Below are 27,425 nucleotides of genomic sequence, written 5' to 3'. Positions count from 1 at the left end.
GTTTATGAGTGACTCCTGTTGTGATCTTGCTACGAAATACATGGAAATTTTCAAGGAAAACGTCTAAATCATATTATGGTTTAATTTTATAATGGACTACTTTCGCCGCTTTTAGCAAGTATACCCCCCATTTTAGTGAACCAACAAACTTCAGGTGTTCGTCACCAAATATTCTTGGTGATCATTTTGATTCTTCAATAAAGATCAACTGATACGGGGACTCATTTGAGACAATCCCAATCTAACGTTAGTTTCAGGGAATATGTAACCTTATTAAATAGTTAACTATTTTTTTTGTTACTTGCTTAAAAAGGGTAGTTACTAAAATCCCGCGGAACTTTCAGAAAAATCTCATATTCTTCAATGACAACATTTGGCATATGTTTCCTTACAAAAGTCACGGTGACTAACTGGGAAACTATTTCTATTAAAAGTCACTGTGCATTTGTCAGAAAAATTTGAATGTACCTTTTAATTTCTTGGTGACTATGCTAAGACAAAAAGCCATTTGTACTTCAAATTATCACCGTGACTACATAATGGAAAAAATACTTTCGTTTTACAAGTGAAATAATTTCGTCTGTGACTTTTCAGAGAAAAATAAATAAATTGTAGTTCAACGATCACGGAAACAAAATAAAAGAAATATTTGTATTTTGATCATAGCTTTAGTGTCTTTTGTAAGAAAATAAACACAAATTTTTCTATAAAAAGTAATGGTTACTCAATTACAAAAACTATTTCCATATTATTTTTAAAACGTTCGGGGGACAATTGTAAGAAAAAAGTCCTATTTTATTTGTGACTCTTGTGCCGATTGGGTAATCATAGAAGAAGAATGAAAATATCCCCGAACTGGTTTGGGCTTAACATTTCTCAATAAGTTTTGAGCAGGGTTCTTGTTTCATATTACAAATTTTTTTTTCTAAAAAAGAACAATTTTCAACGTGCTTTTGGCGTGAAGACGTTGACTTTTCACGATTTTCTTTCAATTTTTCGACGATATTATGTTTTTTTTTTTAGATTTGACAATAGCTTTTCGATTGCTTAACCATGTTATTTAACGTTTCATTGTTTTCTACCTATTTTGATAAATAAAAAATTGAAAAAATAAATGAAAAATTGAAAAAATTGAAAAATTACATCTGAAAAGCAGAGCAGAAGAGGCACGTCAAATGATTGTTGAACCATACGATAAAGACTGCATAAGGGAAAAAACTTTCTGTGAATGGTTTTTAATACTACGAGAATGGTGATTTCGACGTATAAAATATGGAGTGTCCTGGAGCTATGAAAAACTGGTGGACGCAGAATTGGATTCGAAACTGGCGACAAATGATGCGTTTGAGCCAAGCGATGAAGGAGAAACAACCACAATAAAAGAAAAGACACGACAAAGTGATTCTTTTGCACGACAATGCTTTTGCACGACAATGCAAAAATGCGTAATTTTGTCGATTAAACACATTGCAGCAATAAGGAAAGTTATTCATTACCTTTAAAGTTACTAATCGCATATACTGCCTATAATCGCATATCAGTCCCATCTTTTTATTTTCATCAACAGAAAACAGCGCGTAAAGGTACTTTTCTTGCTTAAATTATTTCAGCTGTTGAGCGTGGTTTATTCCCATATTTTCGACATGATATAATGAGATTGACATTTACCATAGCTTTTCTATAAGAACGACAAGAATGCAGGTGGGACTGGTATGCGATTATAGGCAGTCTCTTTTTTAAGTTTCATTCAATCAATTAATTTGTTTTACATTTTTTCACCAGATGTGTAGTAATTCCATAACGTTTTTCATTTTCTGCGAAACTGTTTTTTTATAACCTTCTTGGCGATTTTCAACAGTGAGTGAACGACTTTCGCTATTTTTTAACAATTTGTTATGTATTTTTGATAACCTTCTAATGACAATTTCATATGAGATTCTTATGATTTTTTGAGACTTTCCAACAACTCTCTGACTGATGTTTGACTTTCACTTTTTATTTTTTGAAATATTTTTTATGACGTTCATATGAGTGTTAAACTTTTTTGCATGTTAAAACGCATGCTAATATTTTTTACTATAATTAAATTAATGAAAAATTTGGGACACCAGCACAAATTTACCTTTTTGATTACTTTTTGTTGTTAACCAACAAGGTTTCGTGTGATTTTGTAAGTCCTCTAAACATAACATAACGGCTTCTAATTTTTACGATGAGAGAGCTTCGTAGCCGCAAGGCTACAGAGTCCGCTTTGATAAGCGAGTGGTCGTGGGTTCGAATCTTAGTAGAATCAGGCCATTTGGTTGCCGAAGCACTTTAACATGGGTTCATTCCAGTTCATTCTCAGGCTCTCTACTACATACCCTTCCTTCAAGCTGAATTCTATAGTACCCTTGCTGACTTTCAACCTAACAAAAAAGTCCTTCTTATAATAAAACTGTTATGAGTAACGTATAAAATAGTTCTCTTCAGGGAATTGTAATTGTGACGCGGTCTTGGCTGGAGGACCGAGGTTTCGGTAAGACTCCTTCCTCTTGACAAAAATATAAGTCCTACTTATAATAAACCTGACCAGAGGTGTAACATTGAGTGCCTCTTCAGGGAATTGTGATTGTGACGCGGTGTTGGTAGGAGGAACAAGGTTCGATAAGACTCCTTCCTCTTGACAAAATAAGTCCTTCTTATAATAAAACTGATTTCAGAAAAATTTACCCTCTACAGAGAATTGTAATTGGCGATATTGGCACGAGGAACGAGGTTTCGATAAGACTCCTTCCTCTTGACATAAAAAGTCCCTTTTAGAATCAACCTGGCCAAAGAGGAACGTTAGGTGTAGCCTCAGTTCAGGGAATTGTAATTGGCGATATTGGTAGGATAGAAAAGAGGCTCGGCGGTATAGTAGAGCAGTAAGCTTGAAATGAAAGGGTAAACTCTCACACACAAGCACGGATATGAATAAAAAAAAAGCGTATCATTCACCTCAATAATGATACTGCTAATAATATGAAGTGCGGAGTACAGAAAACACCTGGGCAATATCACAATAGATCAAAATATCGCAGTGATGAGTCCACACAGAGGAAAAAAGAATTTTTTTACGATATGTTCATATATTGAGTTTTTTTATAACTTTCTTTTTCACTTTTCGAGGACTTTTTATATTGAAAATATTAAGATTTCAATGACTATCAAAAACTCCTGTAACTTTTTTTTTCTCTGCTATTTTTTCAATTTTTGGCATATTGAATTATATTTTAAGCCTTGCGCCTCTTGCGACCTTTGTAACCTATGCGGTTGCAATCCGAGAATCCAGTGAAAAATTTTCCTATTTTCGGGTACTGCTGTGAGAGAGTATATAAGTAAAAATTACTCTCATTTGGATACTCCTGTAAGAGACTGTACTCAACATGACAACTCTCACCACTTGCGCTGAATATCGTTCACATAAATTTGTTTATTCTCGTTTAAAATCGTTCGTTTTTTCGTTTGTGAACGATATTGTCGCGTTAGGTAGGTTTGTAATTGTTTCTGTCATGTTTGTGAATGAATGGCTAGGGATATATAGACCGGAATATTCCTCTAGCTGTAAAAACGTGGTGCTTAATTCGGTCTCGGCGGGTTTGTTTTGGTCGTAAAATCTTTATTGAAGAATTGTTGACTGTTGCACTGAATTTCGTATGAAATGTATTACCTCATTAGGATTCGCAGACCAGACCTCAAAAGGCTCCAAAGTTCCTTTTCCAGAAGCTCTTATTCTGCGCTGTATTAGTGCACTGCAGTGGCAGAGCAAATGTTCTGCGGTTTCACATTCGAACCCGCGGAGACGACAAATTTCGTCATCTGACTGACCAATTTGTTTCAGGTGATGCTTACTTGGACAGTGTCCTGTAAACAGTCCGGTAATTGTTCTTAGTCCCTTTTTATTTAAACTAAGCAATTGCTGGCTTTTCTTGACGCTTGGTTTTATAAAGCGTTTAGACTGGCGTAGCCCTACTGAGCATATCTAGTTCTCTTGTATAGTCCTATGTTCCCAGGTTTTCAATTCTGCTTTCTGCTTGATGACACTCCACAGAACGGTTCTGGGCCAATGAAATCGGTACATGACCCCTGTCTAGCTAGCCAATCGGCTTTTTCATTGCCTTCCACTCCGCAGTGACCAGGAACCCAGTAAAACCATACTTGGTTCCTTTCTGCCAGCTGTTTCAGTGAAAGGATGCACTCCCCTTAGAGGTTCATGTGAAGGCTTTTAGTGCGTTAAGTGCTGCTTGGCTATCAGAAAAAATGCATATGTTAGCATGCCTGTATTTCCTAGTCAAACAGACTTGTGCACATTCATAAATTGCAAATATTTCGGCCTGGAACACTGTATGCCAACGGCCCATTGGTATCGAGATACTTATCCCAGGACCATTTATACCTGCTCCGGTTGAATCATTCATTTTTGAGCCATCTGTGTAAAAGACGACAGAGCCTTGTCGGATATTCGGGCCACCTTGTTCCCAAACTTCGCGTTCGGTCTCTATGATTTTGAAAGGTATTTCGAAGTTTGCTTCTGTATTTGCAGTTTGCAGTCTTCGATACCTTGACGATGCGTTGCAAACCTGTTGATAAGTTTTTATAACTTTGATAGTTTTTCGACAACATTTCAACGACTTCGTGATGATGAGAAAACTGGCAACAAGGCCGATTGTTTGTGCGCGTTTTTATTTCCACGTTATTTCTTCATTACATGTGTGTTTTTGCGCGAAAATAAATGGTGAACTCATCTAAAATTACTAGTGTTGGTGTTTCAAATAACAGAACTATCGGAATATACAACCTTAGGAGGATTTCGTGCGAGTTAAGTGATATTATTTATTTAGATTTTTTTTCTGTTCGAGTTGTTTGCGTTGGCATACTATATGCTCAACTGCAATTGTTTTTTGACATGTAGGCGGCGCTGTATTATATTTTTGCTTTGATCATCGAAGTGTAGAGGTAGATTCATACAGATCTGTTTCGTATGTATTTTTGGTTGAGGGTACACGCAAAAGTTCAAGCTTTAATCATCCAATGTGTCCTTTCAATTCGCACAGAATTTGCTCTGACTTCGCACAACCAATGGGTAATACGCATAACGCAAAAGTTGTACAAGGAATACATTGACAGAGATCAAAATCAGAGATACATATTCTGATATACACAAAAATCGTAATGTCTCGGTAAACTTCGGCTTCGGGCGAACGATCAGTTTGGAGGCGCTCAAAAAACCGTTCTTTACTTTCGCGAGCCGGTGCGTATCAACAGCTCGTGCATCCCTAAAAATCGTTAGCAACCGAAACAGCCAATGGCGAGCCTTGTTGCCGCGGAAGTTATTGACGCTGGTGCCAGTAACGCAGAACCGAACGCATGTGAATGAAACCAGAGTCATATTTAAATGCAAAATGTTTTGGACTGATCGTATGTTTTTGTTTATTGTTAATGATTGAATGATGTTTTCAAATGACCTGAATCATGAAAGTGAATCGATCAGACAATAATTTCTTCAATGGAGTCAGTACCCAACTTATCAGTATTGATTGCTGGTTGCACTGTTCTAACGATGCCAACCTTCTGAAAATCGGCTGATGCTTTATAAGTGTAGTGGTTTGGAGCTGCGCAATACGTTCAAAATACGCTAGAGCATCAAATGCGTTATGCCCAACGCACATGCGTTGTACTGGATACAATTTTAATCAGTAAATGCGCTAATTTCGCTCATAAATAATCTGGTTACGCACACTCCAACTTTTGCGTGTAGAGGAAAAATAAACTAATTATTTACTAAAATGTCGGTAAATAAACAGAGGATGTCTTGTTCATACGAATGCGTCACTTAGCACTTTTTAAGATCATTTTTAGAGTTTCGGTGTTATGTTTCGGAGAACATTGGACTTTGTTCGCGTAGGTCTTATTTGACAATGTTCAACTAAGAGGTAAGGCCCCTTAAGACTGGCTGACTAAAGATTGATTTGCTACTAATGAAAGTTACGTCAAACCGGTGAATTAAAATAAGCGTATAACTAAATTATTAAGAGTCTAAACTCTACGTATTCATTCACCCACAACCACAAATCTAAAAATTCAACTGATAAAATACAAATTAAACTAAAAAGTCGGTAAATCACAAAAACTTCAGCTCTTCGTAGCTCTCAAAATTCATAAACTCGGTCTTTGGCGACAACAATTGTAACACTTCCTTCCTTTCTTCCCTAGCTCGATCGTGAGGACGTAGCCGGCGCAATTGTCAATCTACACAAAACGGAAGCTACTAATTTGTTGAATATTGAAGACTGTAAATTATTCCCAAACAGCCATCTATATGTGATTCTTTGAGCAACTTCATCAGCTGAGATCCATCACGGAGGGCTCCTTCTGTAGGAGCAACTCCGAAATAAGCAGTCGTTCAAGCTCAAGCTCAAACTTCAGTAATATTTTAGCGACATTCGAAAAGTTACGGAGAATTAGTTGTTCTACGATTCATTTGCATGATTGTCATTCTCCTCAGTATGTGGAAAGAGCGGAGAAAAATTCACCGCGCACTGTCCTTTCAGTATGTGCCTGCGTGTAGCAATGCTTTCACCACACTGTTTCTTTCTGCCCTCCAAAGTGTCTCAACCACTTACAGAGAGACAAACACACTTCCAGCTCAATCCTCATCTGAGAGAAACAAGAGGGGTGAATCACTCTAGAGAGAATAAGCAGAAGTACACCACAGTGTACACTGGCGAGTAGTCCGGAAAGTGAAAAAAAACCTCCCGGGCGTGTAGCTAAACCGCAAAAACGAATCCGACATAAGTAAACTCGATCGGCAGGAGCAACGCAGGCTATTTTTGTTTCTCCCACTCTCTTTTCCTCTTTTGCCATGCTCAAGGAACAAACCGTAAAAATAACCGCTCTGCTCTGCTGTGTTATTATTGTGCGTAATGTCCATACGTGTGAGAAAGTACACCATAGTTCATTGTCTCGCAAGAGAGAGATTTTAGATTTCACCGCGGTGCTTTCTGGAAGCTCGTCGTTCTCTTCTAGCATGTGCGTTAATTTGCTTTTTAGTGTGAGAGCAGTTATTTTCGCAGTGCAAGATATTCTCCTGCACTCTAGAGGTTTTCTGAGAAGAAAAGACAAATTGTTCTTCTCATTTAATATATGTGCAATAGACTGGGTGTTTCGTGTTTTCGTGTTTCTTATGGGTCCCATAATAACTGTGTAACTTTTCAGATCGACTGGTGAAACGCCCGATTTGCGCCCGATTTTAGAAGCTTCCATACACTCCACTCCACTTTTTCAAAACTTTATCTATAGAGATGTCCACCTTGCTTGTGAAAAAAGATATTCACCCCAGACTGATTGAATATCTGACGAACGGCTCACCATTGAATTTTACTAGCAATACTGCTGCAGCATGCTGCTGTTGCAAATTCAACCATGTGATGAGAAATGATATCGCTTAAATTTATCTTGGAGGCTTCCCCGAAGATACTATGAGCAAAAATCACACTTTGAAAATTAATTCCACGCCAAATTATTTCTCATACTTAAGTAAGTTTGTAATAGCAGCATGCTGTAGCAGTGTTGCTGGAAAATTTCAATGGTGAGCCGTCCGTCGGACATTCAATCAGTTTGGGGTGAATCTACAAGGCTGTTTCTACAAGTATTGTAGCGCCTTACGGTCTTCAGAAGAGTTTTTCCCAGGAAAATTTCCTACAAATATCATGTAGGGTAGAAGCACCGGTTTTGGCCATAGCACCAGTTTTGGCCATGATAGAATAAAATTGATAATTGTGAAAAAGTGTCTTGAATTATTCCTATTTCGAAGTTCCCTATTGAAACTGCTGATGTTATTCGACAAATACATTACTTACTGTAGCAAACAAAAATGCGTGTTTTCATAATCCTGATATTGGCCATATGTAAACAAATCCATGGTAACACATTAACATTGATGCAAAACATTAAAAGTACGCAGTTTTTCGGGCTGTCATGAGATTTCGCATGAGATTCGTGAAAACACAAAACTGGTTTTGGATAAGAAAGATTATATTACTACAGCACCGTTATTTGATGTAATATATCCGTTCTGCATAATATATCCGTTTTCTATTGGTTCAGATTATTTACAAAATTGTAACTTCGGTTGTATCTACCGAAACAAACTAACGTTTTAGACTTTTAACTATAGTTGGTGAATAATACAAATAAGTTTCTATGTGAAAAAAGCAAAGAGCGGAAGCTTATTAATAAAGATAAATGACAGAAGAAAAATTAACGTAGATCAATGATGTGATGTCAGTGTTATTAAATATTCTACTCAATTCAAATAAAATTCTAGCTCGAAGTACTTTGTACTGCTAGCTATGTGTGAATACAATATTATTATTTAGTTTGATTAAAAAATTAAAAGGCCAGTATCTCTTAGTTAGTTAAATAACAAGGATTTTCTGCTGATAAAATATATCTACATGGTGAAGTCAAATTATAAAATAAATTCGTGTGAATTCAACTTCTTCGCGAATCGGCCAAAATAGGACCCCGAGTGGCCAATTAAGAAATGCTATGGCCAAAATAAGAGCCTAGAGAAGTTTTTTGGTTGGAAAATATATAAACGAAATAACATAATTTTACTATTTAAACTCAATGTTAGTGAAAAATATAGGTGGGTTCTGCCGATTTCCACGTTGAACTGATTCGATTACATATTTTTCGAAGGAAGCAGGCCAAATACCTCTCATCAATTACATACTATGGCCAAAACCGGTGCTTTTACCCTATTGATATTTTTTTAAGAGCCTACTTGACATCTCTAGAGAATAAGTTTTGAAAAAGTGGTTTTTTCCTATAGATGAAGACAAAAAAGTGGATTTTCCCTTATAAAATCGTATGGAAACTTTAAAAATCGGGCGTTTCATCGATCGATCTGAAAAGTTACAGAGTTGTTATGGAACCCATAAGGAACACGAGAAGTGCATGGGAGCTTACATTAATTTTTTGTCCCACTCTAATGTGCAACCTTCAATAAAACAGTATCAACTATATTGCCACCAATTTTTTTTTTGCTGCTTAAGTTTAATATTTTAAAACTTTGCTTAACTTAAGACTGTCAGGGGCATTTCACAACACTTTAGTTTTTCTAGGACTGCTAGAAGTGTACAATTTAAATTTGGGGATCATCTTTGTGTAACCGAACCGTGATTTTAGAACGTCTGCAGGAAATTATGTTTTAATTAGTAGAAAATCCAACAAATTGGCATGTTTTTTTTACCAGAAACCATCTGTTTAAAACCTACTGGGTTAGGGTATGAATTTTTTCGTTAAAATTTATGATGTTTTTGACAAAAAATCATTTTTTTTATAATAAAAATAAAACAAGCTTACAATGCAGTGGCTAAAAAATGCCGCCATCGTTTTGGGGTTAACGGACAGTAGCAACTATATCTCCACCAATTTTTTCGATTGATTCAATAGTGTATTTTCAAACAAAGGCACATATGTGTTTTTACTCCTGTAAGGAATACTTTTTTTTTAAGTTTGTGTCGATTCCTTCCGTATATCTACGCCTTATGAAGGGTTAAGAGACTCAAAGTAAAAGCACTGCAGTGAGCTCTGTTGTGTAGTTATTGTGCGTAATGACCCTTCGTGTGAGGAAGCTCACACCAGTTCATTATCTCTCTTGAGAGATATTTCACCGCGGTGTTTTATTGCATGCTTCTCAGATACACACGACTCACCGCTCTTTTCAAGCAAGTGCGTCGCGTTGCTCTCCAGTGTGAGAGCAGTTGCTTTCGCAGTGAAAGATAATCTCCTACAGGCTAGTGATTCTTTAAGGAGAAACGACAAGCCCGGCAGCATGCTCTCAGAATTCAATAAAATTTGTTGGTGTGAAGGTCTTTTTATTCTAAGCAACTTTACATATTTATTTTTTCGACAATTCATTTGTACTTACATTTGAGTGACCACTTTGATATACATATTCAGAAGACTTTTAGACAACCTATTTTGAAAATAATCCGAGATGAACGTTTTTCCTAAAATCTTTTTATTTTTGTTTTTTCACATAATTTTTTTTTCAGTGTGGGATCTCAAATTCAATTTTTTTTTATTTTGAACGAAAGTTCAGACAATTTCCCAGAAGTCATCCTTTGACGACTCTTCCCTAAATCTTGTCATTGTTCAGATATATCAATTTATTTAAAAAGCTTCAGCCCTTTTCAAATGTTAGTACAATAGATTTGAAAAAAAGGCAAAATTGCTAAGGGTAGTAAGGCCAATAATGTTCCATTGAATTATGATAGGGTGTAGCCAGTCCTTCAGTCGAGTTGGCGCAAATTCCTTCTAGATTATTAATTCTATGTGAAGTTTTTTTGAATTTTCTTCGAAATGTTTTGACTACATTGCAACAACTCTACAACAATTTTGTTTCATTTTTTCTAAACTTTGACAACCTTTTAATAGTTATTGTTTATTTCCTACAACAATTTCCATTTGACGGTTTTTAATATAATATTCATTTTCTGTTAATATTTGTTTACCGAACTTTTGGCAGGTTTTGAAAACTTTGTGACAGATAAATTTCTTTTTGAGCGCCATAGTAGAATTGAATCATATTTAAAATTTGAAAACCATTTTGCATTGCAGTAGAACTGCATAGAAACATTGCCTATTCCTAATATCTAACTTTTTGTCAATATTTTCACATTTTTCATGACTTTTTGATACAAGCTTACGATTTTTCAAATTTTTATATGTTTTAATTTTTTTAAGTTCGCGAATACTTCTTTGTTATTTTGTTTTTTGATTACTTTTCTTATCTTGTGGATGGTTCATCGAGATCTGTTTCTTAACACAGTTTTACGGTAATATTTCAATAACTTTTCAGAATGTTGTTGGCAGGTTTTAATTGAAAAATAGTTTGGAAAATTGGACTATCAATTCTAATACATAATTTATTTCAAGATTATTTTTTAAATTTTCTCATAAGCTCTTCTAGAAAGTTATTCTTGGAGAAAAGGCAAAATTAAATCTGTGGTATTTTTCCACATCAGAAAAGTTTCATTCAAACCATAATATGTCGAAAAAAAGAAAAGAATCGAATGGGCTCTATAATAAGGTATTCCTTGATGTACAATAATTAAGTGTAGATACGATTATTGACGTAAAATACGATGGATTAAGAAAATGTGTGATAAAGATGAGTGGAATGTCCCGTAAGTGGCATCATCAGTATAACGCTCTATGTGATGTAGAGAGAACGCAAAATCTTTCAATGCAGAACAGCTTGCTCCTGCTTAGAAATTGAGGTATAAATTCCATCAGAGTCAGGTGCCCTGTCGACATATTTGCTCCGTCTCCATATAATAGCTCATTATCCGTCATCAATCTTTCTTCTCGATGGAATGAACAATTTCCCCTATTTTCTTACGACGTTCGTTGCTCAAGGAGCATCCTGTTATCGTATGCACCTGTTGCGCATGCATGCCGCAACCATTTTCCCCACGCGCTAATCAGCACCTTTGTTCTACTATCAAACAAGCGAAAGTCAAACGCGAAAGGAGAGAAGGCGCGAGTAGTGATTAGCACGCCATTTACCGAGAATAATCACTTTTTTCTCGTTGGCACTGGCGGTCGCGTGTTTTCCCGAATTGATTATCATTGTTTGGAAAATTCGGAAGAGTGAAAAAGCCATTAATCCAGTGTCGGCACCCAAGCTGATCAAAATCGGGCTTCAATTTGGGTTGGGTCTTTTTGGAGGACTACGACGACGATAGGAAGAATTTTTTTTTTTCGGTTTTGTTTATAATTTGAAATTTCTTTGCGATAAATCTTCTACCCAAACAAGGCAAAGTAAGGTGTGCCTACCCAAAAACATTGTTGATATTATCTATTTTCAGATAGACAAATAAATCAAGAATGTTTACCCTTTCAAGGGTGCGTACGTGAAAAACGGAATGGATTTTATAAATATTTTTCTGTTAACGCATTCGGGTTTCGCTCACTTAACTAGTAATCCGTTTTGTTGTTGGCCTTTCACCACAATACTCTATAACCGGTAGCGGGGAAAGTGACCTGTGACAGACATCGAATTCGGCAATGAATTCGAACGACGAGCGAAAAAAAAAATCTAAATCCATTCGATTACTCGCGGCGGTGGTGACGATGGGTTCGATAACGTTTAGTCATCAATGCAATCTTCCCACTCTACGCGTTTCGACCGTGTGAATGGCATGTGATAGAGAGAAGAGACAAGTGGCCATTTGCGGGTGATGTGTGCAATCCAATACAGAGAGCGAACAAAAAAAACGGGGATCGATGGTTGGCTAGCGAAACGAGCGAAGTGCCATCAACTGACTGAAACTGACTGACTGACATTTCGCTGGGGATTGAAAATGGCGCGAGAAATGAACTGATTCAATTGAGACTTCGTCTTTGATCGTCCAGTTTCTTTGTGAGCCTCGGTTGATGGATGTTGGTGACGCTTCGAGATGCTTAAAATTGGAACGTTAAAAGTAATGAACTCTTCATTCCACGCAAAACTGGGCAACGGACACTAAGGGTTCCTCCATCTCTTCCCCCGTAAAATTCCAAACTGTAACAATTTCGTCGAAAGCTATTCCAATTATTTCATCGCAAGAGTAGTAGGGTAGGGAACGGCTTAAGCAGTAGCGTCTATTTTAATCAGTCGAAGAAAACAGGCCTCAAACTCCTGCATTTTGATCAATATCGACAATTTTAATGATGGAAACGAAAACTGTGATTGTCTAGCTGTCTTACGAATATAGGAAATACCGCCTATCACAAAGAAATCTGTGAACAATTGCAATTGAAACAAATCGACCTATATTGCAGCCATTCAGGAGCCATTTCGGGTGATGGAAAAAAACGCCTGCAAAACAGATGGAAACTGCTTAAAATAGGTTCGGGGTGATTGGAATAGTGTCTCTCGATTGGTAACTTTAATTGATTATTGGTAAAGTTTGCTAACTTAGTTTTACAATCTGAAAACAAGTTCTGACAGAGAAAACGATAGAGAACAGATTGATATACTACTGTTTGAGTTTCACCCAACACATTTCGAGTATTTCGTCTGAATACACAGGCGATTCCTAAAGCTGCTTAGAATATGTTCCCTACCCTAGATGCACTTGAGCTAGATCGAATTTTTCAATGCATTCCCAAACGAATGTATCGAACGGAACAACATTCCTATCCCCGGAATAATAACGCTCTCGGTTGGCAATTGTCATTTATTTATAAATCCTGCATATGCTTACACAATTGTTTGGAATAGGTTTGCTTGCTTACCTCTCCGCAGGCCAGGAAGTGGTTCGGACCGGTGCGCTTCTGTCGCGGCTGATGATGAACCGAGAACAGGACACCGATGATGAAGTCACCGGATATATGGGCCGAGGTCCGCTTCGAAGCATCCGGTTGGGTGACACGAGTGCTGCTGCTGCTGCTGCTATTGCTAGTGCTGTTACCGGTGACTGACAGTTTGTCCGCTCCGGCAGACCCAATTAAGCAAACAGATATGACGAAACATGTGCCCATCGGCAGCGCCAGCGCTAGCGATGTCATTGCGAAGGGCATTTTCCACATGCCGTGTAAATGTTCCTATGTTTTACGTGTTTATTTTTGTCTTCATTTTGGTCTTCATTTTTGTTAGAATGTCGTCGTTTCATTCACTTAAAATACACAGATTTTTTTTTATTGGCACATCAATGAAATTGGATGGCAACGCTGCACCGAACACTAACTAGAAAGCACATGCAGATGTTGATACGCTATGTTTGCTAACACAATTTAGTCGGAAACTTGAGTCTCACTGTCCGTGTAAAAATCATAAAACAAATATACCCACTTCATGCATTGTACCACCCCAGTCCCATGCATGAATCAACAACAAAAACAACAACGACGACAGCTGAAGGGTTGAAAAGTCGTCTCTACAAAGTCAGTCGGGTAATGTTTTGCCGTTGATCTTGAACAATGCTATCTTCCGCTGGGAACGAGGCGCCGCGAATGGAGGCCTGCTCTATTTCCGAGTTCATAATCCGTTTTGATTGAAAAGTAAAATAACAATACAAACGGCAACGGGAGAATAATCGAATCATGATGAATTTCGAAGATTCCAATAAAATGGCAATGTGATTTCTGTGAGTAACAAACCAATCTTCGTGTTCAACTTAAAGAGATTTAGAAGACTCTAAGATTACTGCAGCGCTGCGAGTGATTGTTTGTCACTTACAGACCAGAGAAAAAGACAATTTGTTTCTCACTTTTGAGGACATTTTTCTCATTTCATCATAATCAAGCGACCATCAATGTTCAGCTAATCTGTTGTAGTTTTCATAAAATAAAAAAATGAGCTTTTTGAGATAGTTATTTTAATTTTGTTTTCGTCAAAAAAGCATTTCACCAACTCTATTTTTCTTTTTGTTTCTAGTGAATGTTGGTTGACTATCAAGGCTCGTGATTGATTTTCGGGCTGGTTCCACACGAAATTAATCGCCCTGTGCTTCCGTATGTCGTTCTGAAATTATGACGATCAATAAGTCCGCCCTTTTTTTTGCTACCTTATTGTCTCCTACAACAATGATAGTACGCAGTTGGCGAACGTTATTGCTTTCGTCCGAATATACTTTTACTACCGAATTTCGTATGTTGATAATATTTGCACACTGATATCGGCATCGTTAATATAACTACACCCAAAACATTGGTTTTTATTTATCTATCTATCCGTAATTTGTAAATAATAACAACAAAATCTAGTTTAATTTTGGGTGTACGTTTTCCGCCAACAACCAGCCGAATCCGATGGGTCTAATCAAGTCTGTTAGCAAACAGCATCGTCCATTCAATCGACCCAATCCTATGGGAACATCACCGCTAAACATCATGTGTTCAGAAATGAGTTGAGTCGGTGATAAGGGAAGTCGCCACACAATATGATGATTGGTTAATTATTACGGTAGAACGATTATCGGCGGTATGGGTATGCCGTAAACCAATGCCAATAAATCACTTGATGGAGCCGCATGGTGACGGTGGTAATGATAAAGAAACAGTGCGTTTCCACTCTAGAGGCATGTAAATTAGTGGCTGGAATAGTTTCGCCTTAAATTGGCGCCATAAGTTTTATGATTCGATGACATGCCAAGACGTGGACTTTATAATTATTAGGACTGAGCTCCTTGGTTCCTTCTTCGATGTTTCACTTGTAAACTTGTTTCTATAACGATCACACGGCACATTCCTTATCCCACCGGATTACATTGAGGACGCACTGGTAGGCAAAACTAACCGGCTGGAGTTTATCGTCACCGGTTAGTAATTGGCCACTTTCCATTTCGAGAATCCTGACAGCACCGAAACGAAACACTGAAAGCTCGTAAACTGTTCCCGAGATGAGAGACAAGAACTGGCACAAAGTGTTGAAAGAAATTTCATAAATCAATTTTCCTTGCTTTTCGGCACACACTTGCGCTACTAGCGACGAAATGGTTTTCCACTTTAGCGCAAAACTTGTCGTAAAGTTGATACCGAAATTTGCCTAAACTGCTGGATGACAGTTGGCTTCATTTTTTTCGTCTGTGCCTTGGCGTTGTTCATATCCATTATCCCGTTTTCGGTACAAGATTTCCGTGAACGACCGAAAAAACATTTAGTTTGATAGTTTTAAATTTTTCTTGTTAAGTTTTATGATAGAGTAAATTAATCTGAAGTAAATTTTAAATACTTTTTATCTCAACATACTTTTGATGTTTTACATGCTGGCTTCAAAATTACAATAAACTTAGAGTCTAAAAAAGAGACTAAAAACACTAACAATGTTTAAATTCAGGATTACTGAAAAATATTTTTAAAATTTAAGAAATGATTACAAAACACGCTCGGAATCGCTAGAAAAAAAAACTTTCTAAAAAGTAGATAACATCAGATAGGAAAAATGATCACCATAAAATGTTTCAAAAAACGTTGCCATAGTCGAGATACAACATAATCAAATTATCACGAACTACCTTATAAATTGCCAAAAATAAGAAACGCCTACTAATTTTAAAACTGAAGGCCAAAAAGGTACAAGAAGATATGATTTTTTGAAGGCTAGTAAACATACCATAAGTGTAGACTAGGGTAAAAATATCTCATTATTGCTTAAAGCACGCTTCCATATGGGAAAAAATTTTGCTTGAAAACGCCACTAAGGGCCAGCAAACCAGGGAAGAAATCTAACTACGTTCAAAAGGCTCTACAAATAATAGCTTCTAAAAACAAAGCACGGAACTCCTGGAAACAGTTTCAAAATAAAAATTTATTTCGAGTCACTCAAACGCTTCTTAAAACCAGAAAATAATTCCAAATTGCGAAAAAACCTAATAAACGAGTTCAAGCTAAAAACCAGTTCAAGGAATTGAAATTGGCACGAAGTGAACTGAGCAGGGGCACAGCTGGAAACTCCTTCTGAGAACGGTTTTAATTAAAAAAAAAGAAGTTTTGAGAATATTAAAGAGAAAATCAGGTTGAGAGAGAGAGTAACCTAGATCATAACCTATCATGTAACAAAACGGGATTAGAAAAACAGTGAGAAAATTGAAGAAACGGAATAGGAGAGAACAACGTAAAACATTAAGTGTTTTCTTGCTATCATTAGCGATATCGCTTACCGTGCTACGCACGTGCTGTTTGAATCAACCATAGCGTAGTTTAGTCAATGATTCGAGAACAAGATTTGAATTGTTATTTCTCGCATAATATAAACAGCAGAGTGCTGAGCAATGTTTCGCAAAATGAGAAACGACAAACAAGTTACTCCAGATTTGGTTCATTATTCCCGAAAATATTGAGAATTGGAAATATTCGAAAAAAATTGGAATCAATTTTGAATAACTGCAAAACGTTTCTAAAAAAATGAAAATGATTACAAATTACACTTATAAGCGCAGAAAAATACAGGGTGTTAGGTAGCTCACCTAAAATCCTTCAAGGGGAGATAGAGGACCCTATTTGATGAAAAAAAATCCTACGCATATGGTCAAAACTCAACTACTGCAGAGTTATTCAATTTGTCAGTTTTTGGTAATGTTTGCCTTCAACGAGGTCTATCACAAGAAGTGTTATAGCTAGCTCATTTCTGTTGATTTCGTTGGAAAGCTGAGAAAATTTTGCAATCAATAGTGTCTTAAAAACGTCCAACTGGAGAAAATAAGCACTTAGAAAGGAACAAACGTGAAATCAAATGTTTTGCCTTTCTCCTAGAAAGGTATAGCAATCACTGGAAAAACCGAAGGTATAAAAGTGGTCCCAATGGCCGAATGTCATATACCACTCGACTTCTTTCGACGAACTGAGCATTTTCTGTATGTATGTATGTATGTGTGTATGTGTGTGTGTGTGTATGTGCAACTTTTTTTTCTCACTCACTTTTCTCAGAGATGGCTGAACCGATTTTCATAGAATTAATTGCAAATTAAAGGTCTAGTTGCGCCATAGGTTGCTATTGAATTTCATTGTAATCGGATTTTTAGTTGAGAGGTTATGTATCAAAATGTAAAAATCACGAAACATCAATATCTCAGAAACCACACAGCCGATTTCAATAAAACTGGTTTCAATTGATCGGGCTGTCTCTAGAACCCTTAACTTTTGAATTTCGTTATGATTGAACATATGGTTAAAAAGTTATGTAAAGAAAAGTTATCCTGAGGTTGTTTAAACTCACTCATTTTTCTCAGAGATGGCTGAACCGATTTTCACAAAATTAGTGTCAAATGAAAGGTCTAGTTGCCCCATAGGTTGCTATTGAATTTCATTGTAATCGGATTGTAACTTTGTCCGTTGTTTATAAAAATGTGAAATCACATAATGTAAGTAAACATATTGACTTTCTCCCAACGATCACTGGCTAATTAAAAGGTAGAAAAGTCATCCGAATGGCCGAATGTCATATTCTACTCGACTCAGTTCAACGAATCGAGCATTTTCTGCATGTATGCATGTAAAGGTGTATATGTTTGTGTGTGGGTGTGTACGTGTGTATGTGCAACTTTTTTTCGCACTCACTTTTCTCAGAGATGGTCTGACCGATTCTTTCTATCTTGGTGTCAAATGAAGGGTTTATTTTCCGCTTAGGTTGCTATTGAATTTCGAATTGTAATCAAACTTTTAGTTTTGGCGCTGCGTCAGAATGTTAAAATCGCTCTTATATCTCAGAAGCTATAAACATAGTTGAATTCAAATTAATGGGCTTTTAAACCCTTAAACATAATATTTAAACATGTGGTTTGAAAGTTATAGAAAGAAACGTAACGCGCAGACTGTTCAAAACTATAGCTACGATCAAAATATGTGACCTCAACATCATTTAAATTTGATATTGTACTATTTCAATGTTTGCGGCCTTGCTCAGGATTGGAGTTTAAATAAAAATACATTTCTATCATTTCAATTTTTGCCTTTCTCCTAGAAAGGTATAGCAATCACTGCAAAAACCAAAGGTATAAAAGTGCTCAAAAGGGCCGAATGTCGTGATTTCAATGAAATTAATTGTGAAAATGAAAGGTCTAGTTGCCCTATAAGACTCTATTGAATTTTATTGTAATCTGATTTATAGTTTAGAAGTTATGTATCAAAATGTAAAAATTATGAAACATCAATATCTCAGAAACTACACAACCGATTTGAACAAAATTGGTTTCAAATGAACGGGCTACCTAAAAAACCCTTAACTTTTGAATTTTATGAAGATTGAACGTGTGGTTCAGAAGTTATGGAAAGAAACGTGTTCTAGAGACTATATAATCACCCTCATGTTTCTCAGAGATGGCTGGACCAATTTTCATAAAACCAGTGTCATATGGGTGTCATATGGAGGGTCTTGTTGTCCCATAAGACCATATCGATTTTTTTTTGCAAACGGATAATAACTTTGCCTGTTATGTTTAAAAATGTGAAATCCAGCTATGAAAAGAAACATATTCCGAAGACTACTTGGACTCACTCACTTTTCTTAGAGATGGTTGAACCGATTTCCACAAAATTAGTGTCAAATGAAAGGTTTAGTTGCCTCATAACACCCTATTGAATTTTGCTGTAATCGGACCGTAACTTTGTCTGTAATGTATCGAAATGTGAAAATCACAGAACTTCATTATCTTAGAATAATATTGATATCAGATGAACGGGCTAGTTAAGGGTTAACTGATGAATTATGATTGAACACGTGGTTTCAAAGTTTGGCTGCCCTATACGTTCCCTTTTCATTTGATTGTAATCAAACTTAAGCAACCGTTATGTATTAAATTGTTAAAACAACGAAAGTCTATTATCTCAAGTATTACACGACTCATTTGAACTTAACTAGTAGCATACAAACGAGTCATATCTGAAACTTATACCACAAAAGATCAAAATAATGGTCGCAGTGGTCCAAATCTTATAAAAAAAAACTCAAACCTTCAAATAACATACTTCATAACAATTTGATATGCTGTTCAAAAGTTTTAGTAAGAAAAAGAAATTCAAAGACTATTCAACACTATACCTGCTTTGATCAATATATATGGGCTCGGCGTTCCCGGTATCGCTCGTGATTAAATTGTTCGAAATTAAGAACAATTTCTTTAATTTCGCTATTTCTTAAGCACTAACATTAGGTCAAATTTCATATTTTATACTTCAATTACAACATCAATATTTCAGAACCCAATGAGTGAATATAAATACCTTTATTGGATTGAGCATTCATGTAAATCTATTTTTACAAATAATAAGTTTGAATGAGAAAGGCTGAGTCTGACCGCTAGGTGGATTAATTTAGGTTTTTTGAGGACTAAACTGCAGGTTTCTCTTTGAAATGTGTTATAAACATGGACTAAATCCACTCTACAATTTGTTCTTTGACATCATGCATCTTGCTCTATTAGATTAGCTGCTATTTAACTTTAAAAGCAATAAGTCGCGCCTTCATAAGTTTGGGGTAAGGGTAACTAGATTCAATTCAGATTCAACAAAGGGTGAGAGTGAGTGTACAGTTAGCTTCATTTCATGTGTATTCCAAGCATTGAATGTGAGATTTCGGAGCTCTGGTCCTATTACGGGACTCAGGTCACCGTGGCTCTGTGGTTAGCGGTTGGCTAGCTCTCCCACATGGTTGTGATATCGGGCTCGATTCCCGATCCGGTCGAGGATCTTTTCGAGCTGAAAATTTTCTCGACTCAGCACTGGGGCACGGTGTCTTCGGAAAAGTTGTTCAGAATACTGACATTTTATTTAATTTCTTATTGAGCTAGTATTATACTTAGAAAAAATAATCTTTTCATTCTACGAGCTATTTAATTTCTATCTTCGACAAAGTTGTGGAGCTATCGATTTTATGAAACCGAATGCCGATGCCGAAGACACGAAATTCTTAGGTCTTATCTCTGAAGAGATATAACCGGTTTTCTCAAAACATGAGCTACATGAAAACTGGCTATGTCACTTAAATTATATCTTAACTACCTTTGATCAACTGTTGAATTAACTACAAGATAGAGCGATTTTAAGGTAAAATTATGTCAATTTTTGAAATTAAATTATTTAAAGATTTGCGGAAAGCATTCGACACATTAAATCACTCCATTCTATTGAAAAAACTAGAAAGCTATGGAATTAGGGGTCTTGCAAACGATATAATCCGTAGCTATCTGTCAGCAAGGAAACAGTTTGTTTCTATTGATTTATGCAGAAGTTCATTGATGTCTATTGAAGTGGGTGTGCCGCAAGGAAGTCATACAGGTACGCTTCTATTTCTCTCGTATGTCAATGATTTGATCAGGCTACGGCTGACAGGCGTCCCACGTCTATTCGCAGACGTGATAGTGCGCAGATAGTGCGACACATGAATAGTTCTTTGAACACTCTTTCAGATTTTTTTCAAAGCCAACTTATTCTCACTTAATCCTTCAAAAACAAAATGTATGTTTTTTCATTCTCCCAGAATTCCTGTGCGCCACATGAAAACGTTATGCTAACTTCGTGTGTAATCGAGGAAGTTACATCATTTAAATACTTGGGGTTGATCTTGGACTCAACACTTTGTTGGTTCGAACATATTAAGCATATCGAAAAAGAAAGTTTCTTCGCTGTGTGGAGTACTGCGCAGAGTACGATATTTTTTGTCACGTAAGATTCTTTTGAAGTTTTACTTTGTCCATATTCATTCGTGCTTTAACTATCTCATCATCGCCTGCGGTCGGGTTTGCAAATCCTCCTTAAGAAAACTTCAAACGCTTCAAAACAGATGCTTAAAAATTATATTTAACATACCATTGCTTTTTCCTACTTTGCAATTCTACTCCGATAACTCTCACAATATTCTACCTATCAATGGCCTTTGCGATCTGCAAACTAATATGTTTGTTCACGACATTCTTCGTAGCGAGAAATTCCACCATTCAATTCAGTTACCTTCTGCTAGCCACACTTATTCTACAGGAAACGCAAATAACTTGCGATTCCTGAGAGCACACACAACACTAGGTCAAAACAGAATATCAATTATTTATTGGTCCAAAAAAGTACAACGCATTGGCAACAACATTAAAGCAAGTACACAACCGTAACAGTTTTAAATCAAATCTGAAAATTTTCCTGGTGGAAAATCTTTGCGAAATTCTTGGTTGAAGTTGTTATATATTTAAGTTAGTCGTAATTTAGTCTACCAGAAATGTTCCTTATTCTCATGTAGCAGTAAATTCAGTGAGTCTCTTAAAAGGAAATTATTTTCCACTGAGACGTCACATCAGCAGAGCCTGACCCCGGCAGGATAGCCTGGGGTAGGTAAATATTCTTTGCAATCATGCAGAGAAGTGCAATAACTCTATTCTTAGAAAAAAAATTGTGAATGATTGTGAGATATTACTCAGGATTGGAACTACAAGTACACATATTTTTTAGAAATGGTACTCTTCGGGAACCTCGTAATTTCTTAGTTTTAAAACATTGCTTTTTAACTACTTTGTTCTCCTAAATACTGCCCAAAAAATAGTTTTTCCATTTAAATGATAACTATTATTAGTATTGCTAGAAAAATTGAATGGTGAGCCGTTCGTCAGATATTCAATCAGTTCAAGGGAAATAACTTTTTCTACAAGCATCGTAGCGCCTTACGATTTTCAGAAGAGTTTTGCCCAGGCAAATTTACTACAAATATCATGTTTCGATATATTTTTAGGGGCCAAGTGGAAATATGTAGAGAATAAATGTTGAAAAAGTAGATTTTACCATATAAAATTGTATGGTAAACTTTGTATTGTTAACTTTAAAAATCGGGCGCAAAAATATTGTTCCACCGATCGATCTGAAAAGTTACACAGTTGTTGTAGGACCCATAATTTTGTATCTTCGGCAAAGTATCGTGAAATCGATAGTTCTACAACTTTACCGAAGACCGAAATTGAATAGCTCGTAAAATGAAAAATTTATTTTTCCAAGTGCGATACTAGCTTAATAAATAATTAAATGAAAATGTCAGATAATTCTTATCAGTTTTCGGAACAACTCTTCCGAAAACACCAAATCCTGTAAGGAAAAGTGAGAAAAGACTTCTGACCGTTTCGCGTGGAATTATTTCACGCCCATTTTGAGCGGTAAAATGATTCCACGAAGATGGGATAAGTCTTGAAAATTGTTGGATTTGTGATCTAATGGTAAATACTGGATTTATTTTTTGTAACGAAACATATCAGAATTCGATCCGTGCCTCAAAGCACTTCAACTTTTTGACCGATGAATAAATGCACAGATGCCAAATGTCTTAAAAATGCAAGAAACGTCAAGATCTAAGAAACGCAAAAAATCGACTTTCTGAGACTTAATTTTTGTCACCGCACCTGAGTTGGAATCGGGAATAACTCTCAAAAAGTGAAGTGAGCGTGAGAGTTAAATATATGTCACCGTGAAGCGATTCCCGTAATAAGCACCAATATGAGTATTTCGTGAGTCGGGATTGTTATTCAGAGGCCGTAAATCGACATGGGCTACCATTTGTAATTTCTTCAGAGCCGCCAAACAAAAATGCCATCAGTCTCAAATTTAATATTCCTGTAGATATATCCTTTGGATTTAATTTTAGCAAAGTTTACTTTATAGAGATTTTTATTTTTCAAGAGATGATTTTGTGCTTGAAAAATACGCAATTTCATACGAATTTTTTTGTCTTCAAACGGAAATATCGCGTCTTCATAAGAAAACACTCTTGAAAAGATTAATGCTAATAGACTTGAGTTCATTGATGAAAAAATGTGAATTAAAATGTAAATTGTCCTCGGTCCATGCAAAACTTTTAGAATTTATATGGGTGGTTGTCCACGGTGGGAGAGGTGGGAAGTTAACCGTTATGTACTCGGCAATTTTAACACACGTAACTACTCGGCAGGGAACCCGGGTACCCACCAAAATGGCATGCTTCTTCCTCCTTCAATTCTTGACCGATTTTCTATCTTGACCCGTCAATAAATTGGAAAATTTTTCTATTTTCAATATACGGGACCTGAAGAGCCGTTGGTCCCCATATGGTTCCCGTAAATCCGGATCTTCGGGACCATGTTCATGATCGGGAATCTCCTCTGGAATGGCCATTCCGGACAACGTATCAGATGGACTCAAAATGAATGCAAATCAACTCCTGGAGTGTCTTCATGAATTTTGATACCTACTAATTTTGTTCGGTTTTAGAGGCAATTGTACTAATTTGTCTCACCGGAACATGTTCCCAAAGTTCCGGATTCACAGGAACCAGATGTGGTCATGGGTTCATGTCGGCCCCGGATTCTAAAATTAGACATATTTTCCAATCTTTTAGCTGTTCAAGATCGAAAATTGGTCAAGAAATGAAAAAGCAGAAGCATTTTATTTTGTGGGTACTCTGCCGAGTACTCATGGGGTAAAAAAATTCGAAGCTCCCCCCTTCGACACCCCCGGCTGCTATAAACAGTCTGATGATGGAAAATGATTTATTCCCACTAGTTAGGAGTATTCCATAAGTTTCAGCTAGCTCAGTTGAGGTTATCCTTGTTTTTCAAAGCAATAACAGGGTGTCGAAAACCTGGAAAATTAAGGAATCCCGATCAGAAGAGCATAACTAAAATATTACAAAATTTTGTCAACGTGAGATACAAATAACATACTTTGATACAATTTTGTATTTTTCCATATAATTTTGATAACAAAATTGAATCTGAATTAGTTATAATAACAAAACGTGAAATGAAGTAGATCTGAAACAAGTCTAACTAATTTTTCGTTTTTATCAAAACCTGTTGTTTCTAACAATGTTTGTTATTATATTGTTCTATATACTATCTTATTTTGTTAGAAAACAGATAGATTAGTAACAAATTTTGATATGTGTTTGATACTAGTAGAATCATTTCTGTTATAATTTCTGTGACTTTAACACCAAACGGGACCAAATTGGAAACACAGCCTGTAAGGTTTTTCCCGTAACAAACTAACATCTTTTGTTACATTTTTGTCTTTTTTTTTCGATCGGGATGCCAGGGAATTCATTTTTCGATCAGGGAAATCAGGAAATATCAGGGAAGACTGAAAAATATTCAGGGAAAAATTTTTTACCGAGAGGCGACTCTTTTTTGAACGACTCTCCAGCGAAAAAAATTATTTTTCTAGCATAAAAAGCTGATTCGGGACCACTACGCACAGTGGTACGAGAGCTCAAAAACGTGAACTTAATTCATTTGCTCTCCAAATAATGGTTTTATTGACTTACTATCTTCCGAAGATATTTAGTATATAAAAAGGCTCAAATCATGACAAAAAGTTTTAGTTCGAAACTCAACCGCTAGTGGCGCTGCAAAATCTAACTTTTTAGTCTTACACTTTAGAGAAATGGTGTCTTCAGCAAAGTTATAGATTAAGTTCTTACAAAAAACTTTGTCGAAGACACTTTTCTTCTAACTCTTTTTGTTTTGGATATATAACATTTCTTATTAGACTTGTCTTTAAAATTAGTTTTTTCGAATATACAAAAAACTGTAACATTTAGAAGGTTATAGTGTTCTACATATATTTGTATATCATCGAAACACACAACTTTGTAGAAGATACAAAATAGATAGCTTCCACACAAACCGAGTTAGTGCCAAAAAATTTTAAAAGAGCATCATTTTTTGTACACACCTAGAGCACAAAATAGCAAAAACTAGCAGACGAAACCTGCATAGAATGAAATATTATCATAATCACTATAGATATTTGTTGTTATTTTGATTGAAGTGTTGACAAACTTTATCGTTTTGATAAATTTTAAATTACATCGTTGCCGATCCAAGGTGGTCCTTCTATCTTAGTTTTCGAAACAGTCTTGCCATCAGCACGCATCGAATCATTTGTAAATTTGTATCAGCATCACAAATATTCCGTAGCAAAACTCGTAAACTAAAGCAACCACAACCGAAACGCAGTTTGAAAATAAAGTGACGAGCTCATAAAACAACCCCCAGCATCACAAATTAAGGCCATTGTTTTCTCACCTCTCACTCCAGTTACGGGCCAGCCTATTTCTGTTTACAACGCTGCTCATAAGTGCATGAAATTATAATGACGTTTTCAATTGCTACCACTTCCGGGAGGTGCGACCGGAAATGACTAGGCTAGAAGGCTTGATAGAAAATAAAAAACCCTCTTTTCCTGTGGGAATTAGAACGAAGTCTCGTCTGAGTTGGCTGGAATCGACGAGAGTCTACGGCTTCAATTCAGTGACCGGTTCGTACACGCTTACCGGTTGCATTGTTTCACAACTTTAATGCTCCAGGCTCCAGGAGTACTCAATGGTCTCGCAACATTTGTGTTACGCATATTTGATGCGTCCCATTGTGTAAGGTTAGATTGATGTAGCAGAGCGAGGCATAGAGGCATGACCGATTGAATAGAAACCGTTCGGTGCATTTTATATGTGGAATGCAAAGGCACTCTCCGAAACAATGTTTGTTTGCTTCCCAATCAACATTTCCGCCTTTACACACTGTTAACTTTTGCCATCTTTCATTCAGTCTTTACAAACATCGTCACTGCATTTCGCACGATGCAACGGATGTCGGATGTCGTCGCAACAATCACAAATCCTTCAAGATGTCAGCAAATCACTTCTTCTGTATTTCTTCCATGAAGTGCCCCACTAGCTTTATATAAAAGCTACAAATCAACAAAGCACTAAAATAATCCACGGCCACTTCGCCACGGCGGGCGTTCTGGTCCGTGAATGTACTCCGCAGTTGTTACCGTCCCGGCAACGGTTCTGAATTCAATCCTCCTTGTTCCACTCGCGAGCGCACAATAGAAACGGTCGCCTGCAGGCAACGCGCCACAACACTTTAACCACACACAACACCTTTATTCGCATTCTTCACATTTTTTTTATTTTCCAACATACTGATAAACTTTCGAGGAGGAGAAGGAGGAGTAGGAAATTAATCCACCGAGCGTCTCCACCATCATTATTAGTTGAATACCGCCTGAAACGAAGGAGGACGACCGCCAGCTTAGGGACGTCCGCATCGGTCGCAGTCTCGCTGTAGACTGCTATCGTGGATTTACGTGACGAAAGGATTAAGCGCCGCACCGAACGGAGTACAACATCATCATCATCCGGTGTTGGCTTGACAGGCGATTCCCAGTAGCGAAGGGTAGGGCGTGTGTTGTGTTGTCCGTTTTATCTTTTTCTCTAGAAAGGTATAGCAGTCACGGTGGAAAACGAAGTTTTCATTGACTTTTCTCAGCTGTCGGCTTATGACAAAACTTCGTTATCTCAGCAATTTTATGATCAGTTTGAACAAAATTACTATACAATGAAAGATTATTCTATCTAATGGATTTCACTATGACTTAGCACTGAATGCTGAAAAATTTTTCTTAAGTACTACAAATTACCTGCACTGAAAATTCTTTTTTTTTATTTTTCTGTCATTTTGGATTCACGAATGATGATAGACTCCGATATTTGGTTTCTGGACGTCATTTTGTTTCAAAAAAAACATATTGGGGAATATATGATCGACTTTTGGTTTGTAAACGTCATCCTGGTTCCGAAAATACCAAGATTGGAGGGTTCTGACCAGTTTCTTCAATATTATCCAGCATTCCAGACAACGGCTCATTATCGAACATCGAAATTTGTTTTTGGTACGACATTCCGGTTCCTAAAATACTCATATTGCAGAGGATACTGATATTGTATCGTAGAAAAGGCCATAAAAAAAGCTCAGAATCGGCGAAAATGCCTTCTAAAGGCTAGAAACGGCCAAAAACAAAAATGATCCCAAATTAGGCTCAAAATCGTCGAAAACGCCTTCCAAAGGCTAGAAAAGGCCAAAAACAAAATGATCCCAAATTAGGCTCAGAATCGTCGAAAG

The 27,425-nt window shown here is 36.6% G+C and overlaps 1 protein-coding gene across 1 annotated transcript in view; it reads right to left on the bottom strand.

Moving 5' to 3' along the window:
- LOC129733313 (metabotropic glutamate receptor 5-like) overlaps positions 1-26,582 on the bottom strand; it is a 53,949-nt gene extending 27,367 nt beyond the window's left edge. The window contains exons 1-2 of the mRNA XM_055695085.1: positions 25,548-26,582; positions 13,315-13,765 (exon numbers count right to left, since the gene is read on the bottom strand). Of these exons, the coding sequence (XP_055551060.1) occupies positions 13,315-13,608 (294 nt within the window). The 5' untranslated portion in view covers positions 13,609-13,765; positions 25,548-26,582. The remainder of the gene's footprint in view (positions 1-13,314; positions 13,766-25,547) is intronic.
- Between the last annotated feature and the right edge of the window lie 843 nt (positions 26,583-27,425).

This window comes from Wyeomyia smithii, chromosome 1, assembly GCF_029784165.1.
Source record: "Wyeomyia smithii strain HCP4-BCI-WySm-NY-G18 chromosome 1, ASM2978416v1, whole genome shotgun sequence".
NCBI classification, from domain to species: Eukaryota; Metazoa; Arthropoda; class Insecta; order Diptera; family Culicidae; genus Wyeomyia; species Wyeomyia smithii.
The sequence above is the reverse complement of the archived record's forward strand: the minus strand, read 5'-3'. Positions and strand labels throughout refer to the sequence as shown.